At 47.8% G+C, this 14,244-nt stretch overlaps 1 protein-coding gene across 2 annotated transcripts in view; it reads left to right on the plus strand.

The window, feature by feature from the left end:
- HABP2 (hyaluronan binding protein 2) overlaps positions 1-14,244 on the plus strand; it is a 33,972-nt gene that overhangs the window by 14,654 nt on the left and 5,074 nt on the right. Inside the window, exons 3-10 of one of the 2 annotated variants that reach the window (XM_045438988.1) lie at positions 5,146-5,256; positions 6,686-6,793; positions 8,003-8,119; positions 9,339-9,458; positions 9,936-10,107; positions 11,290-11,387; positions 12,501-12,750; positions 13,785-13,927. In XM_045438988.1, coding sequence (XP_045294944.1) covers positions 5,146-5,256; positions 6,686-6,793; positions 8,003-8,119; positions 9,339-9,458; positions 9,936-10,107; positions 11,290-11,387; positions 12,501-12,750; positions 13,785-13,927 — 1,119 coding nt within the window. The remainder of the gene's footprint in view (positions 1-5,145; positions 5,257-6,685; positions 6,794-8,002; positions 8,120-9,338; positions 9,459-9,935; positions 10,108-11,289; positions 11,388-12,500; positions 12,751-13,784; positions 13,928-14,244) is intronic. The other variant, XM_045438989.1, reaches the window with a different exon arrangement.

Below are 14,244 nucleotides of genomic sequence, written 5' to 3' on the forward strand. Positions count from 1 at the left end.
CCTGTTAGCATCTGATTTAATTTCACATGGGGGTTGTGCTTTGATGGAACTTGTCAGCTCCCAGCTGGCTTTGGAAAGCAGCGTGGCCAAGGAAACACCACGCGCACGTCCACAGGGCAAGCCGCTTCTGTAGTTGGTTTTGCTGGAGACGGTGCGCGGTGAGGGTTTTGCTGGAGCAGAAGGTGCCCAGGCCACAGTCCCCAATGGGTGGCCGAGGAGGTGGTCATCAAACAGCACAGACTCCGCTCATCTCCCCAAAGCAGGTGCCGTGACAGCCAGCGGGCCTGCGGAAATGCCTCTTCAAAGCTGGCTTGTTTCTGCCCAGCAACACGAGCTGAGCCCATCCATCAGCTGTCCTGCCGCCTGCCAGGGAGGGTCTCTGCTGGGCTTGCCCTGTCAGCTGGATTGGAAGCGTCGAATGCAGGCCAACAGGGCTGGGGTTTGGGGGGAGGCCCTCGGAGGAGCTGTCTGTGCCACAGTGATGGATGACGCCAACAGGGACGGCATTCCAGAGATTTTTATTCCGTTCCGCACATCTGGCAAGCTCCTTAACTAGAGCAGCTGCAGAGCCCATCTCACAAACTCGGAGCTCTTTCCGAGAGACCCCGGCTACAGACCACAGTAATCCCGGACCGGGGACTTGGAGCATGGGCTAAAAGAGATTTCTCAATGTGTGTTACTTCCTGGAAGCGAAAACCCGTGGAGTTTCACGAAACACAAACCCACAAGGGGCTCCTGGGCAGGTGGAAAAGCAAACCAGACTTGGAGTTGGGTTGACCTGGGCCCTGATAACACCACTTCCTTTTTTTTTTTTTTTTTCCTCTTCTGTGTAATAGGAATAGTAATAACTATGCCATGGGGTTTCTCTCGGTTTAAATAAGATTATGTGCAACCACACTTATTTAGTAGAGTGTCCAGTAGATAGAAAATAGGCAGTAACCAATCACTGGGATGATTTGAGTTAGCTCAGGATACTTTCATCATCCTTCCTGATAAATTCTAGAAGCAGACTCTGATAAATAGAGAAATGCACGAAGATTTCTTTTTACACCTAATACAAAATGCTTCTCACAGCTGCTCCCACCTTCGCCCAAAGCCTTCTCCTTTTCTACAGCCTAGAGAAAGCCTCCAATAATCTGTATCTGAACCTGGAGTGTTTTCCAATAATCCAGCAATGGAACCCAATTTCATGTCAGGCTGTAATCCCTCTGTATGCAGGAAAGCACTTGGACAAGTTTCTAGACTCCTACAGAGCTCATCAGGCATTTTCTTCACCAAATACGTCGGACCCAAATCTCACGTAGTTTCTCTCCCACGCTTCCCGTTTACTCGGTTCCAAACAGATACCAACTTTGCTAGCTGAGCTGTGTGCCTGCCGTGTGCAGGCCAGTCAGAATGAAGGGAGGCCCAAACACAGAGGGAAGAACTCACTTGTCAAATACATACATTAACTGCATAAAGGACTCTGTGCTGGGCACTGAGGGGTAGAAAGAGGAACAGACACGGTCCTTGCTTTTAAGACACCAACACTCTAGTTAGGGGACACAATCAGATAGACAAATAAGGACCATAAGAGAGAGGTGCCATCTGAGATGCAGCCAGGAAACCTAAGACCCTACAGCCTTCTAGGCCACTGAGGAATGCTAAAGTAGTACCTAAATTTCTTATCCCACGAGCAGCCCAGTTTATCAATCAAGGCCCATGTGTTTATTTGTTATTACTGCATACTATGCTATCCTAAATTGAGTGGCTTCAACCATTAATCACATATTAATTCTTATTCTTAATAGAATAATGTCTTAATTCTTTGGGTTGGCAATTTAGACTGGGTTCAGCTGGACCGTTCTTCTGGTCTGGACCAGGCTCAGCTGATGTTGGCTGGGCCTCCTTACCTGTCTGCAGTCAGCTGGTAGATTGGCTGGGCTCTCATATGTCTGAGGCCTTTGAGGCCTTGACCGGAACTGCTGGGCCTCCTGTTGCCCCACAGTTTCTCTTATCCTCCATAGAATGGGCCCGACCCATTCACATGGCAGTCACAAGGGTGTGAGAGACAGAGAGAGAGAGAGAGAGAGAGAGAGAGAGAGAGAGAGAGAGAGGAAGTGCAAAAGACTTCTTGAGACCCAGCTTGGAGCTAGCACACTGTCCTTCTACCACATGCTATTGGTCAAAGCAAGTCCCAAGGCCAGTCCAGAGCCAAGGGGCAGGGAAATCAGTCCATTTTTTGGTAGGAGGAGCTGCAAAGTCACACTGCAAAAGATGTGGCTACCGGGAAGGGTGGAGACTTGGGGCCATTTTTCCCCATCCAATTGGCTCTTACAATGCTAAAATGCCAATGTGGACCTTGAAGACTTGACCTAGGCCTGGCCACATCCAGCTCCCCTGGCTTTCCACTACCCTTTCATTTCCTTTCTTGGCTGGATTTCTTCCCCCACCCACCCTATTCTGGGAGTTCCTATGAGTGGAGGCCACTCTTCATTATTCCCAAAGCCTCCTCAAACCCGGCATAATAGTAGGCCCATTGTAGGGGCACAACACACTTTTCTTTAACGTTTTTTTGGTTTTGGTTTTGTTTTTTCTGAGAGACAGAGACAGAGCGCTAGTTGGGGAGGGGCAGAGAGAGAGGGATACACAGAATCGGAAGCAAGTTCCAGACTCTGAGCTGTCAGCACAGAGCCCGACGCGGGGCTCGAACCCACGAACTGTGAGATCGTGACCTGAGCCAAAGTCAGACGCCCAACTGACTGAGCCACCCAGGTGCCCCAACACACTTTTCTTATGTAGGCAGTGGGATTAAGTGCCAACAGAATAGAAAAGACACCATCAACTTTAAGTTTGGAGGTGGAGAAACCCTGCCGGGTGATGCTTCTATAAAGCATCCTGAAAGCGTGTTGCAGCTGCCCCAAATGTAAAGGATCTCGGTGACTTTCCTTGCACAGTACTTCTATTGGATGGCTTCTGGTGACCTGGGGCCACTGGACCTCTACTGCTTCTATCCACCTCAACCAAGGGCCCCAGGCCCTGGGGAGTAGCAGGGACTTTTTTGCCTCATTTAGCAGAAGTATGACTCCAAGCCTACGTGTTTTATCCCCTCTTTAACTTCACCGAGGGATGAGCACAGCTTGTTAACAAAGCCAGATTCCAGTAAAAATTCTCGAGCAGACATCACAGCCATCCCCCACCACCTAGAAAAGTCACACGGTTCCATTTACGTAAAAAGCTTCCCCCTTTCCAAATATCTGCAAAGGGAATGAGTCTTAATGGCGTAGCTAAGATTAGCCCGTCCGACCTTCAACCTGTCGGAGGGCTGGGAGAGATCACAGAAGCGCTCCGAAGGCACTTATCTATAAACGCCTGTTTGGAAAAACAAAAACAAATTCTCTAAGGAAAAAAGAAATAAATAAATGATGTAATCATCTCATTACCCACCCATTGTCTCTCCCAAATGTCAGTTTGAAATCTTTCATGTCAAACTCAGAAAAACGGTTTTCTCCCCCTCACTTTCTCACTCTCTTTCTCTGCTTTATCATGCTAGATGGAAAGAAACTTTATTTGCTCTGGGAAGACAATGGCCTTATCTTCAACCTAGATCCTCATCCCTGGAAAGGTGGCCTCCTCTGGGAGCATTTTCAGAGCAGGGAAAAGCAGCTCGGGAGAAATAATGAGCAAGCAAGGGGAGGCTTGACTTGACACTGTGATAAATGAGGTGAAACTTTGGCAAGGAACCAGAGTTGGCGTATTCAAAAAGGAAATAAAAAGATAGTTCCATTTTAATGGGAAATATAAAACAGCCATTGTGCGAAAGTCGATTTTTCAAAAGCCAAAGAGATAAAGACTATAAGGGAACGACGGAGAGAGACTGAGATAATGTGGTTGATAATCAGCCTTAGGTAAAGTGCCGTGCTCCAGCCATCAGCTGGCTCTGCGGGAGTGCCTTTTCAAGTCGCCCATCTGCATTTGCTCCCGCCTCATTATCATATGCATCTCTGGACAGCTTCCTTAGAGCTTCAACCTGCCGCCTTGCCATATTCCTGCCAGCTGGAGAGAGCAGAGTCAACCCAACTTTCTTCAAATCCCAAGCTTCTCTCCACGAGCCACAGGAGCTACCAGCATCTTCCAAGGCCCCAGACAGCAAGGAGCCTGAGTCCAGCCTTATACATGCTTGCTCTTCCCAACGGACTGGCCCGGTGTGAGGTTTACACCCGTGGACAATGTCATATACAACCCTGTCTTTCACTGGGCAAAATCCATGAATCTTCTCAAGGTTGTCCTTGGGCGAATCCTAATTAGCAGGCTGGGTATGCAATGGGGATGGTTGGATCCCTTTCCCAAGGGGAAGGGGGAATTAGCTGAGGCCGTGTAAGAGGTCAATTGAAGCAGCTAAGCCAGTGCATTTTGGAGGTTCTATGGGGATAAACCGCCTTGGTTCACATCCTGCCATTTATCTAACTATGTGACTCGGGGCCAGTAACCACCTCTTTCAGCCTCAGGTTTCTCAACTGAAAGTCGAGATAGTAATATGCCTCCCAGGTTATTATGAGGATGAAGTGAAATGGCTCACATAAAATGCTTATTGCAGGGCCTAATGCTAGTAGAGGCTCAACAAATACTAGCTGTTAGGATGATTCTATAGGTACAAGTTGGGAGTAGTTTGATGCCGTGACCGAGAGCAAAGTGATGAGTTTCTTTGACTTCATAGGCGAAGGTGACCGACTAATAAAGGCCCAGGAAGAAAGCTTATTCACAGAAGTGCACAGCGAGGCACTCAGGTGCCACTGGCTCTGACCCTGGGCACGTCTTTTACAGGACCTTGGAGACCTTCAAGATCCTAACCATCTTCCTGCTGTTTACAGATAAGCAAACGGAGGCACCAAGCATATAAGTAGCTTGTCCCAGGTCACAGTGGAAAGCAAGAACTTGACTTCTCCCCATTTCCAATCAGGGCCTCTGGACCCTGCCAGATGCCAACACTGCCTTGCGGGGTCCTAACACACCCCAGATGAAAACTCACAATGCCTAATCCCTCTGTCCACCCCATCAGTAGAGGAGCTGGAAAGGCCCATGAATCCTCCTTCAGGACTTAGAAATCTGTAGGTCTAATGATTAGGGTTTTTGGTTTTTTCTTCTGTCCTCTTCCCACTTCTGTAGACTGGACCCCTGACTACTATGAGAGTAGCTACGAGTATTACAACCATGAAGAGAACAGCAGCGATACTCTTGCCTACCAGGAGAATCCCGACTGGTACTACACGGAGGAAGGTAGGTGCCAAAGCTGTCCGGGGGACCCTCCTGGGAGAAGGGCAGCGCACTTAAAAGAGGGTCTGTGTGTGACTGTATATGCAAGCATCTCTCTCCTCCTCTCCGACCGGCATCATAAAATGGGTACCAGATAAATGACTCAGGCTGGCGTTTTTTTTCCAGCTAGAGTCATGCACTAGGAGGACTGGGGAGGTTCCTAGAGACTATCTGTCCCACTCTCAAATGACAGATGAAGCAAGCGAGGCCAGGAGTGGAGTTACCTTAGCCAGGGTCATACAGCGAGTTAGCTCATCTTCACCAGGTCTCCCAAGACTGTGAGTCAAAGTCATGCTCAAAATCGCTTCCCGGCTTTGATTACAGGTAGGTCCTAATTATGCCGAAGAGGCTGGCATCAGCATTAGGCACCAGATTGCAGCATTCACAGATTTAACGTTGAGATTTCTGTTCCACTTGTGCCGTGTTTTTCTCTCTCTTTATACTCTTCAGAAGCTTTGTATGGTTGTTGGTGTGTGCGTGCCTGTGTGTGTGTGGACTCACACACGTGCCTCTACGTTTGTTTTTGTGTTTATGGCTTCTTAACCCAAGCAATGGGACAGAAGGGAAAGCGAGAAGCTGGGCCCAAGAAAAAACCATGTGACTAAGCCAGGAGAAGAAATGGAAAGCACTCAGCAGCTGGAATAAAAACTGTGTAACTGTGCGAAGTGGCCTGGAAGGCAGGGCCAAGATACAGGGCATCAGGGGAACATCAGAAGGGACCATCAAAACAAGAGCTGGGCCCAGGGATCCTAGTTCCTGAACCAAAGAACAATGTGTGTGAACAGAAGGATAAAGAATTCCCCAAGGGAAGATCCATTCAGACAACCATGAAAAGCCAAAGGCACAGATGAAATATGACAAAATCTAACTGAACAAGTAGTTGAAGAAAGATGAAGGCCACTGGGTCATTTCCTCCTCGCCGCCAATTCTTCTGTCACCCTCTTGCCTTTGGTCTTCTTTCCTGATGTTCAGAAAGCTTGTGTTTCATTAGGGGTGGGTTTTCTTTCCCCACTCCTGACCTCCACCCCTGGGCACTGGGAGTAGGGGAGGTCTTCAGGCTTGTGAAATGCCTTCAGCATCAGAGGCAGACCCCGTGGCACTCCCAGCGAGACTGGGAGGAGAAAAACACTGATGGTGGAAAAGGGGAGTTTCTCAATGAGAAACTCAATGAGATTCCTTCTCGCCGGTCCTCTTACTAACCCGAATCCCTCTCTCTGGTCGTGTGACTGCAGTCTTCCTTGCTCTTTAAGGGCAGCCCATGTTTCCCCCTGTCCCCGGTCCCTGGCTGTGAATGTGCTCTCTCAGGCGGGGCAGGAGGCTGCAATCTGATGAGAAAGTCGGGGGCTTCTCACCTGCCGTTCGCTGCACGTTGACTTCTGCTCACGTATCCTAGATCCGTGCCTGGACAACCCCTGCAAACGCAATGGGGACTGCCTTGTCAGTGGGGACACCTTCACGTGCAGCTGTCCAGCCCCTTTCTCTGGACACAGGTGTCAGAATGGTAAGTGCAAGTTTACTGGATTCACTCTTCCTTCTGAGTTGAACAAGAGGCTGCTCCTCCTCCACGTCTAGGGGGTAGAGAAGGGCTGAATGATTTCATGGAAAGGATCATAGCTGTACATATCGGATCATCCATAACGGACTCCTCAGCATGGTAATAAGCAGCATCGCACTGAATCCTCACCCGTGCATATTGGCTAGGACTAGGGTAACCACCGTACAGATGGGAACACTGAGGCTAAGAGGAGATAAGAGCTGGACCCTGACTGAGATGTATTCTAAACTCAGGACTTGTTGTTGCTTAGACTGTTTATATTAACTACAATGGAGCAATTCTGCTCTCAAATGAGACAGCAGGAAGAATCTGAAGGCATGGAAGGCTCAACCCATCTAGAGGAAGGGAGCCCAGAGATACAAGGGATTTGCTCATGGTCACACAGCTAGTTAGGAGAAAAGAAGAAATCGGAGCCCTGGTGCCTGGCTCCCATCCCCATGTTCTTTCTTCCTACCATCATCACTTACGGAGACTCTGGAAAAACTCTTTCTGCCTTTAGTGACCTCTTATGGGCATAACCTGAAGCTATGTGGTAAGATATTGAGAACAGAAGTCTTAAGGGCTAACTGCACCCCTAGAGAGAACCTGAATTCTGTTCCATCTGGCAACCATCTAACTGGGGTGAGGGGGGCCATGAGGATCTTTATCTAGAGACATGGTTGTCCTCTTTCCTCTGTGCCCTCTTCATTCCTTCCTTCTATTTTCAATACTACAGGTTTTTTGATAAATGTTTCAGGATGGTTGGGGTATCAGGCATAAACATAGTATCTGGCTTCATCCCTCAACTGCCCAAAAGAATGACAAAATTGTAAATGGAACACAAAATCAGCTCGAAAGTGGAGAAATTAAAATTGCAGCTCTATTTGTTTGTTGAAGGTGTAAAAATTATCAAGGTGTTTTTTTTTTTTTAAATAAAGATAGAATAATAAAGAACATGAGCCTTGGAAGGAACTGGGGTGCAATCATCCATGATCTAAGGATTTATTTAAAAACAAAGAAACAAACATTTTGTCCAGGATGTTTCAGGACCACAGACAAGGGCATGCTATCAGTCACCCCTCACCAGCACCCCCAAATGTTGTACTGTACAGGTACCCCAGTAAGTAAGATGTGCCCCCAAATCATGTCCCCTGCTTCTCTATGGATCTCCTACAGTGCAAAACACGTGCAAAAACAAACCGTGTGGCCGGGGCGAATGTCTCATTACCCAGAGTCCTCCCTACTACCGCTGCGCCTGCAAACACCCTTACAGTGGCTCAGACTGCTCCACAGGTAAGTGCTGGAGGCCCCCTTCTAGGCGAGGTTTTCTCTATCTGGCTTGTGCCTGCGATGTCTGCAACCCATTGCATGGAAGTCCCAATACCTCTGATGTTTCAGTAGCATCCAAGATGATGCTTTTAACTAGGACATTTTTAAAATGCACCACTCCGGACACCTGGGTGGCTCAGTCAGTTAAGCACCCGACTCTGGATTTTGGCTCAGGTCATGATCTCACGGTTCGGTTCATGAGATCAAGCCCAGCATCGGGCTCCTGTGCTGACAGTGCAGAGCCTGCTTGGGATTCTCTCTCTCCCTCTCCCTCTGCCCCTCTCCTGAGCTGCCCTTCTAAACAAACAAACAAACAAACAAACAAACTTTAAAATGCACCATCCCTGGACCACTTGCATGGCTCATTGGGTTAAGCATCCAACTTTGGCTCAGGTCATGATCTCATGGGCTGTGAGTTTGAGCGTGAGTTGGGCTCTGTGCTGACAGCTCAGAGCCTGGAATGGAGCCTGCCTGGGATTCTCTCTCTTCCTCTCTCTCGGCCCCTGCCCCGCTCGTGCTCTGTCTCTCTCTCTCTCTCTCTCTCTCTTAAAATAAATAACCATTGAAAATTGAAATTTAAAATGCACCCTCCCTAAAGAGTCTGATGGGAATTAACTAACCCATCCAAAAAGAATCATCTTGAAACTCACTTCCTCCAGGAAGGTGGTCTATTCCTGGAATGGGCCACATAGGGATTAAATCTGTATTTAGTCACTGCTATGAGTCAGGCATTGTCCCAAGAGATTTACATTTTTTCTTAGATTCTTCCCAAAATACCACAAGTCAGAGCTTTATAGATGAAGGGGCTGAAGTTCAGAGAAGTTAACTAACTCGCTCATAGTCACACAGCTATTAAGGGCAGAGCCAAGTTTCAACCTAGCTCAGACGGGCCCCAGATTCCTGCTCAGTCCATGCCTCCTATTCCTAACTGAGTGACCCGTCTACTTACATACTCTTTTTGGCATGGCCTCCATCGTATTGCCTTATCCATATTTGTTTTATGTCCTTAAGGTTCGTGTCTGCCTTTACAAGAGTGTCAGTGGGTCTGTCTTTCTCCTTTGGTAACCCATATTTTGTGAAAGGATGGGCACCAGAAGAGTGCCACCGGTATCTCCTCGTCATCTCAGATGTAGCTGCAACTCCTTCTGAACAGCCTTCCTGGCCCCACTTCCTGTCTTCACAGCGGTTCCTGCGTGCCGTCCGAATCCCTGCCAAAATGGTGGCATCTGCTCCCGGCATAAGCGGAGAACCAAGTTCGTCTGTACCTGCCCCGAACAGTTCAAGGGGAAATTCTGTGAAATAGGTATGGGTCTCTACCACCACTTCGTCAGAAACTCAGGGCCACAGTGAGGGCCCTGGAATTCTCTTCCGTTTGGGTTTTGTTCCAGAATGGGAGTCATGTCAAGATGTCCAAACTCTACTACTGCCCCAGCCTTCCAACCTCAGGTCATAGAGTGTGCCTGGCTTTTAAACAAAGTCATAAACGGGGATAGAGTGCGGGTGAATTAAGCGCACCTGGGCATCCTTGAGCCTCAACCTACAGGTTGCCACCAGTACTTGTGTGAGAACTATGTTCCAACTCCTCACAACCACTATATTTCATGTATTAAGCTGGGTTGAATGTGGAATATGCAAGCCACTTTCTTTCTGGAATTCATGGTGGACTCTCAAGGTGATCAGTATTCGGGTCCAATCCTTTCCCCACTTGATACACCTGCCAAGTCCTGGAGCACCATGTCTGTTGCTGTCCGTTCTCACGCCCCTGCCTGCTCTCTCCAAGGTCCTGACGACTGCTATGTTGGTGACGGCTACTCTTACCGAGGGAAAGTGAGTAAGACAGTCAACGAGCACTCCTGCCTTTACTGGAACTCCCACCTCCTCTTGCACGAGAATTACAACATGTTTATGGAAGATGCTGATACCCATGGGATCGGGGAGCACAACTTCTGCAGGTAAAATTCACCTTCTTCCCCATGATCAGTCTTGGGCGCTTATCAGGATAATGGTTTTTCCCTTTCCTCTGCTCTTAGTGTTCCTGGGCCAGCTTAGAAATTTGGGGATGGAACACTGAAACTCATCAGGTGTCCTTCTAGGAAGATTTCCTACTCAGGATAGGCTAGGTTGTGCTGTCGTAACAAACACCTCCCAAATCCCAGTGGCTTGAATACCTCAGAGTTTATTCTTCACTGCTGCTGCCTTTGTCATGTGGGCTGGGGAATAAGGGTGAGATTATTAGCTCCACAAAGTTACTCAGATGTCTAGGAAAGGCAAGGAGAGGCTCAAAAATGGAGTATGAGGTTTTTACTACTTCAACCTAGAAGTGACATATCATCTCTGCAACACTTAATTCGTTGGCCAGAAATAGTCACGTAATCATACATAACTTCATGGGGGAAATGTAGAGAATAAAAGGGAATGTCCGATGGGCATTACAGTCTCTGCCACAAGGATATTCAGGTTTTCCCAAGTAAGGATAATGCCATTTCTATCCCTGGTGATGATTGGTTACCTTCTTCCCCTTCTGCTGCCTCCAGACTGCTCTGTTGGCTTCCTCCACTGCTCTAACCAAGGCCAAGGACACATATAATCTGCGTATAAGGAGCAGGAATTTTTTTTTTGTATGGCTTTAAATTGGTTCCATTAAGCCAGAGGATTTCCCTTGTACAAAACACAAGTTACCTCCCGCCACCACTCACTTTGAGCTGTTCCCCTCGTGGAGGCGTCTTCAGACAGATGTCCATGGCATCCTTCAGACAATTCCCACATATGCAATTTGGAGGTTTGGGCAGTGGAGCCCTACACTCACCATGTTTCTGTGGCTCTCTCACTTTCCTGACAAAGGACAATCTTCAACAGGGATCTCATTTCTTTTCGTACAAACAATTAGATATGTCCCATGGATCTGGCACAGGGCTTGTTAACTATTTCTTGGTCATTGGGATTCTCTTCTGGAAGTTAAGGTTTTGTCCCAAAACACTTATATGCCAGCATCTGTTAACCTGTTGGAGGAATGGAATGAAATGTGGTCCCAGAGGGAGCAAGGAACCTGGTACTCGCTTACCCAAAGGACTTTTGATGAGGGTCAGTGGGTTTGCCAAGCCTTGACGGTGGGCTATTTTCTGTTCTCATTTTAGAAACCCAGATGGAGATGAAAAGCCCTGGTGTTTCATTAAAATAAACAATGCAAAGGTGAAATGGGAGTACTGTGACATCCCAACTTGCTCAGCCCTAGGTAAGACCGTGGCTGTCCAGAAGCCCCAGTCATGGTGAGACTGCCGATCCCTAGATGGATTTTCCTGGCACCCCATCTCTTCCATCCCCATCCTTCCACCACACCTGCTTTTCCCATTGCCATCCCAGTGGAAACCCAGATGCCCAATCCTTTGCTCCCCTTCCAGGATGCCTAGCAAGCCCAGATACCTCTGTAAACTGAGACCAGTGATCCAACCATAAACTCCTGTCCTAACTCCCAGTCAGTGCACTCAGCAAATTTGTGGATCACTTGCTATGTGTCAGGCACTATGTCAGGCCTTCAGTTTACAGTGGTGAGCAAACATTGGCTGAGACTCCATAAATAACCGTTCAGGACGCAACATGGACAGAGTTCCAGCCTCACAGTCCTCCTGCCAGGCTTCTCTGGACTACCGCTCTACACACGTCTGGAATGTTTCACTCTTCCACCCTGATCAATGGGATTACCTCTCTGGATAGTTTCAATTCTGTGCCTTTTCTTTCATGGTCAGCTCTGTCTAGAATACCCCACCCTCCCTCTGATCTTGTCCATATCCAACATTCTTTAGAAATCAACTCAACTAACCCTGCCTCTGGGAAATCCTCCATGACTCTACCAAGTGAAGTGTTATCTCTGCCTCCTCTCAAACCCCATGGAATGGAAAGTGCACCACCCATACAACACTTACTGCACTCTCCTTTGTATGACAGTTATTTGTGCAATTGTCTTATGTCCCTCGCTCTATTTCATCTGGATATCTCCCCTTACACATCAAGAAAGCCTCCAAAATACATGTGTACATTATGAATAGCTAAGTACATACCCAGTGATGGATTTATATATTTACACACACGTTTTTGTCTCCATATCAAAATAAGAAGCAACATCTTCATTGTTAATTCTATCGACTTGCTTCATATCCATCAATGTATTCAACACATATTAATTGCGCACCTACTGTGTGCCCACTTTGTATGCGTCAGTATGGTCTTTTAGCTCTGGAACTTGCTAAGCTGCTGGACTTGGAGTCATACCTCTGACAAGTTCCTTCTGAGGCCTTGGAGAGAAAGGGAGTAGCGTGATTTGTCTTTCTTGCATTGCATTGTCTTTCAGACATTGCTGACCCAGAGGGAAGCCCCACAGAGCCTCTGACCAAGCTTCCAGGGTTTGACTCATGCGGGAAGACTGAGATGGGGAAGGTCAAGAGGATCTACGGAGGCTTCAAGAGCACGGCGGGCAAGCACCCATGGCAGGCATCCCTGCAGACCTCATTGCCATTGACTACCTCCATGCCCCAGGGCCACTTCTGTGGGGGCTCACTGATCCACCCCTGCTGGGTGCTTACTGCTGCCCACTGCACTGAGTAGGTGCCTGCTGAAAGCAGAGGCCAGGGTGACTCGAATCTCTGGGGGTGTTCTCTCCTTCCCATCTGAGCAGCATCTTGGTGACTCTGGCAGGATCAGAGAGTCTAATCTAGCTCTAAGGGCAAAAGAGTGGCTCCATAAAACCGGATGGAAAAGAACTACCACAGGCATTGCACGTGTTATGACAGTTAATCCTCAAAACTATCTACTGAGGGAAGATAGGGGTTTTTACTCTGATTAATTGTGGTATACCCAATGCCGAGTACAGGTCTTCATACAGAGCAAGTGCTTAGTAAATATCTGTGCAGTGAAAAAGTTGATTATTATTCCCATTTCATAAACAAAACCCTGGGTCTTGGGAAAGTTTGGCACCTTGCCGGAAGTCATGTGGGAAGTGAATAGGTAAGTGGGATATGAACCCGGATTTACCCGTTTCCTTAACCTTTCCAGCCTGGCCTTGAATAGAAAAATATAGCATGCTCCCATCTGATGCCATTCCCATGAACCTCCTGGTGTCTTCAGCCACGACTCCTGTGTGGCTTAGAGAAACCAGCACCTACTGAGGAGCCTGAATTATCACCGCTTCCCCTGAGTTCCCCAAGTTCATGGTCAGGCCTGGTCCCACATAGCCCAGGTTTTGGTGGTGACCTTGAAGGTCTTCCAATCCACCCTGGCATTAAACAGTTTCTTCTGGGATTCCAGGAGATGTTCCTCAAACATGCCAACATTAGCCTATACAAGGAATAGTTGTTCAAGAAGTCAATTGGCTGCTCTTTAGCAAATCCTAGGGGCAATGGAAGGTCTCCCAGGAAATATGAGATATATGTTTCCACTTACATTTGTAGACTGGTCCATTAATAAAGCAGCTTCCTCACATTTTCTTATTTGGGCCCACAGCAGAGTTCCGTGAGCAAGATGACAGTCACAGATGATGCCAAGGCTGCAGAAGGTCAGGCCATCTGTCCAGGGTCACACAGCTCACTAGGAGCAGAGTCTTGGCTTCAGTCTCTTACCATCTCACCTTCCTTTGCAGCATAAAAACCAAACATCTGAAAGTGGTGTTAGGGGACCAGGACCTGAAGAAGACAGAATTCCATGAGCAGAGATTCGGGGTGGAGAAGATTTTCAAGTACAGCCACTATAATGAAAGAGACGAGATTCCCCACAATGATATTGGCAAGTGTCTTCTATGGTGGATCTCCCATGGGTCTTGTCCTGGGCGGATTTCACTACTGATGGAAAGCTGAGGTTTGGTTCTAGAAGATGTTCTTATCTTTTTGGTCCCTCACAGACTCCAAAAGGAAGAGAATTTATTCCAGAGCCTTTTAGTCCTAAAGGTCTGTGTTAGTGTTATGACAAATGAGGGGAAGAGAAACTAGCAACACTGTGTTGTGGAAAGAGCTCAGCCTTGAATCCCAGCTCTCTCATTTACTAGCTGACTTCACCTCCCCAAGCCTCAGCTCTCCTTCTGTAAAATGGGTACACTTGTATAC

Source organism: Leopardus geoffroyi, chromosome D2 (assembly GCF_018350155.1).
Source record: "Leopardus geoffroyi isolate Oge1 chromosome D2, O.geoffroyi_Oge1_pat1.0, whole genome shotgun sequence".
NCBI lineage: Eukaryota > Metazoa > Chordata > Mammalia > Carnivora > Felidae > Leopardus > Leopardus geoffroyi.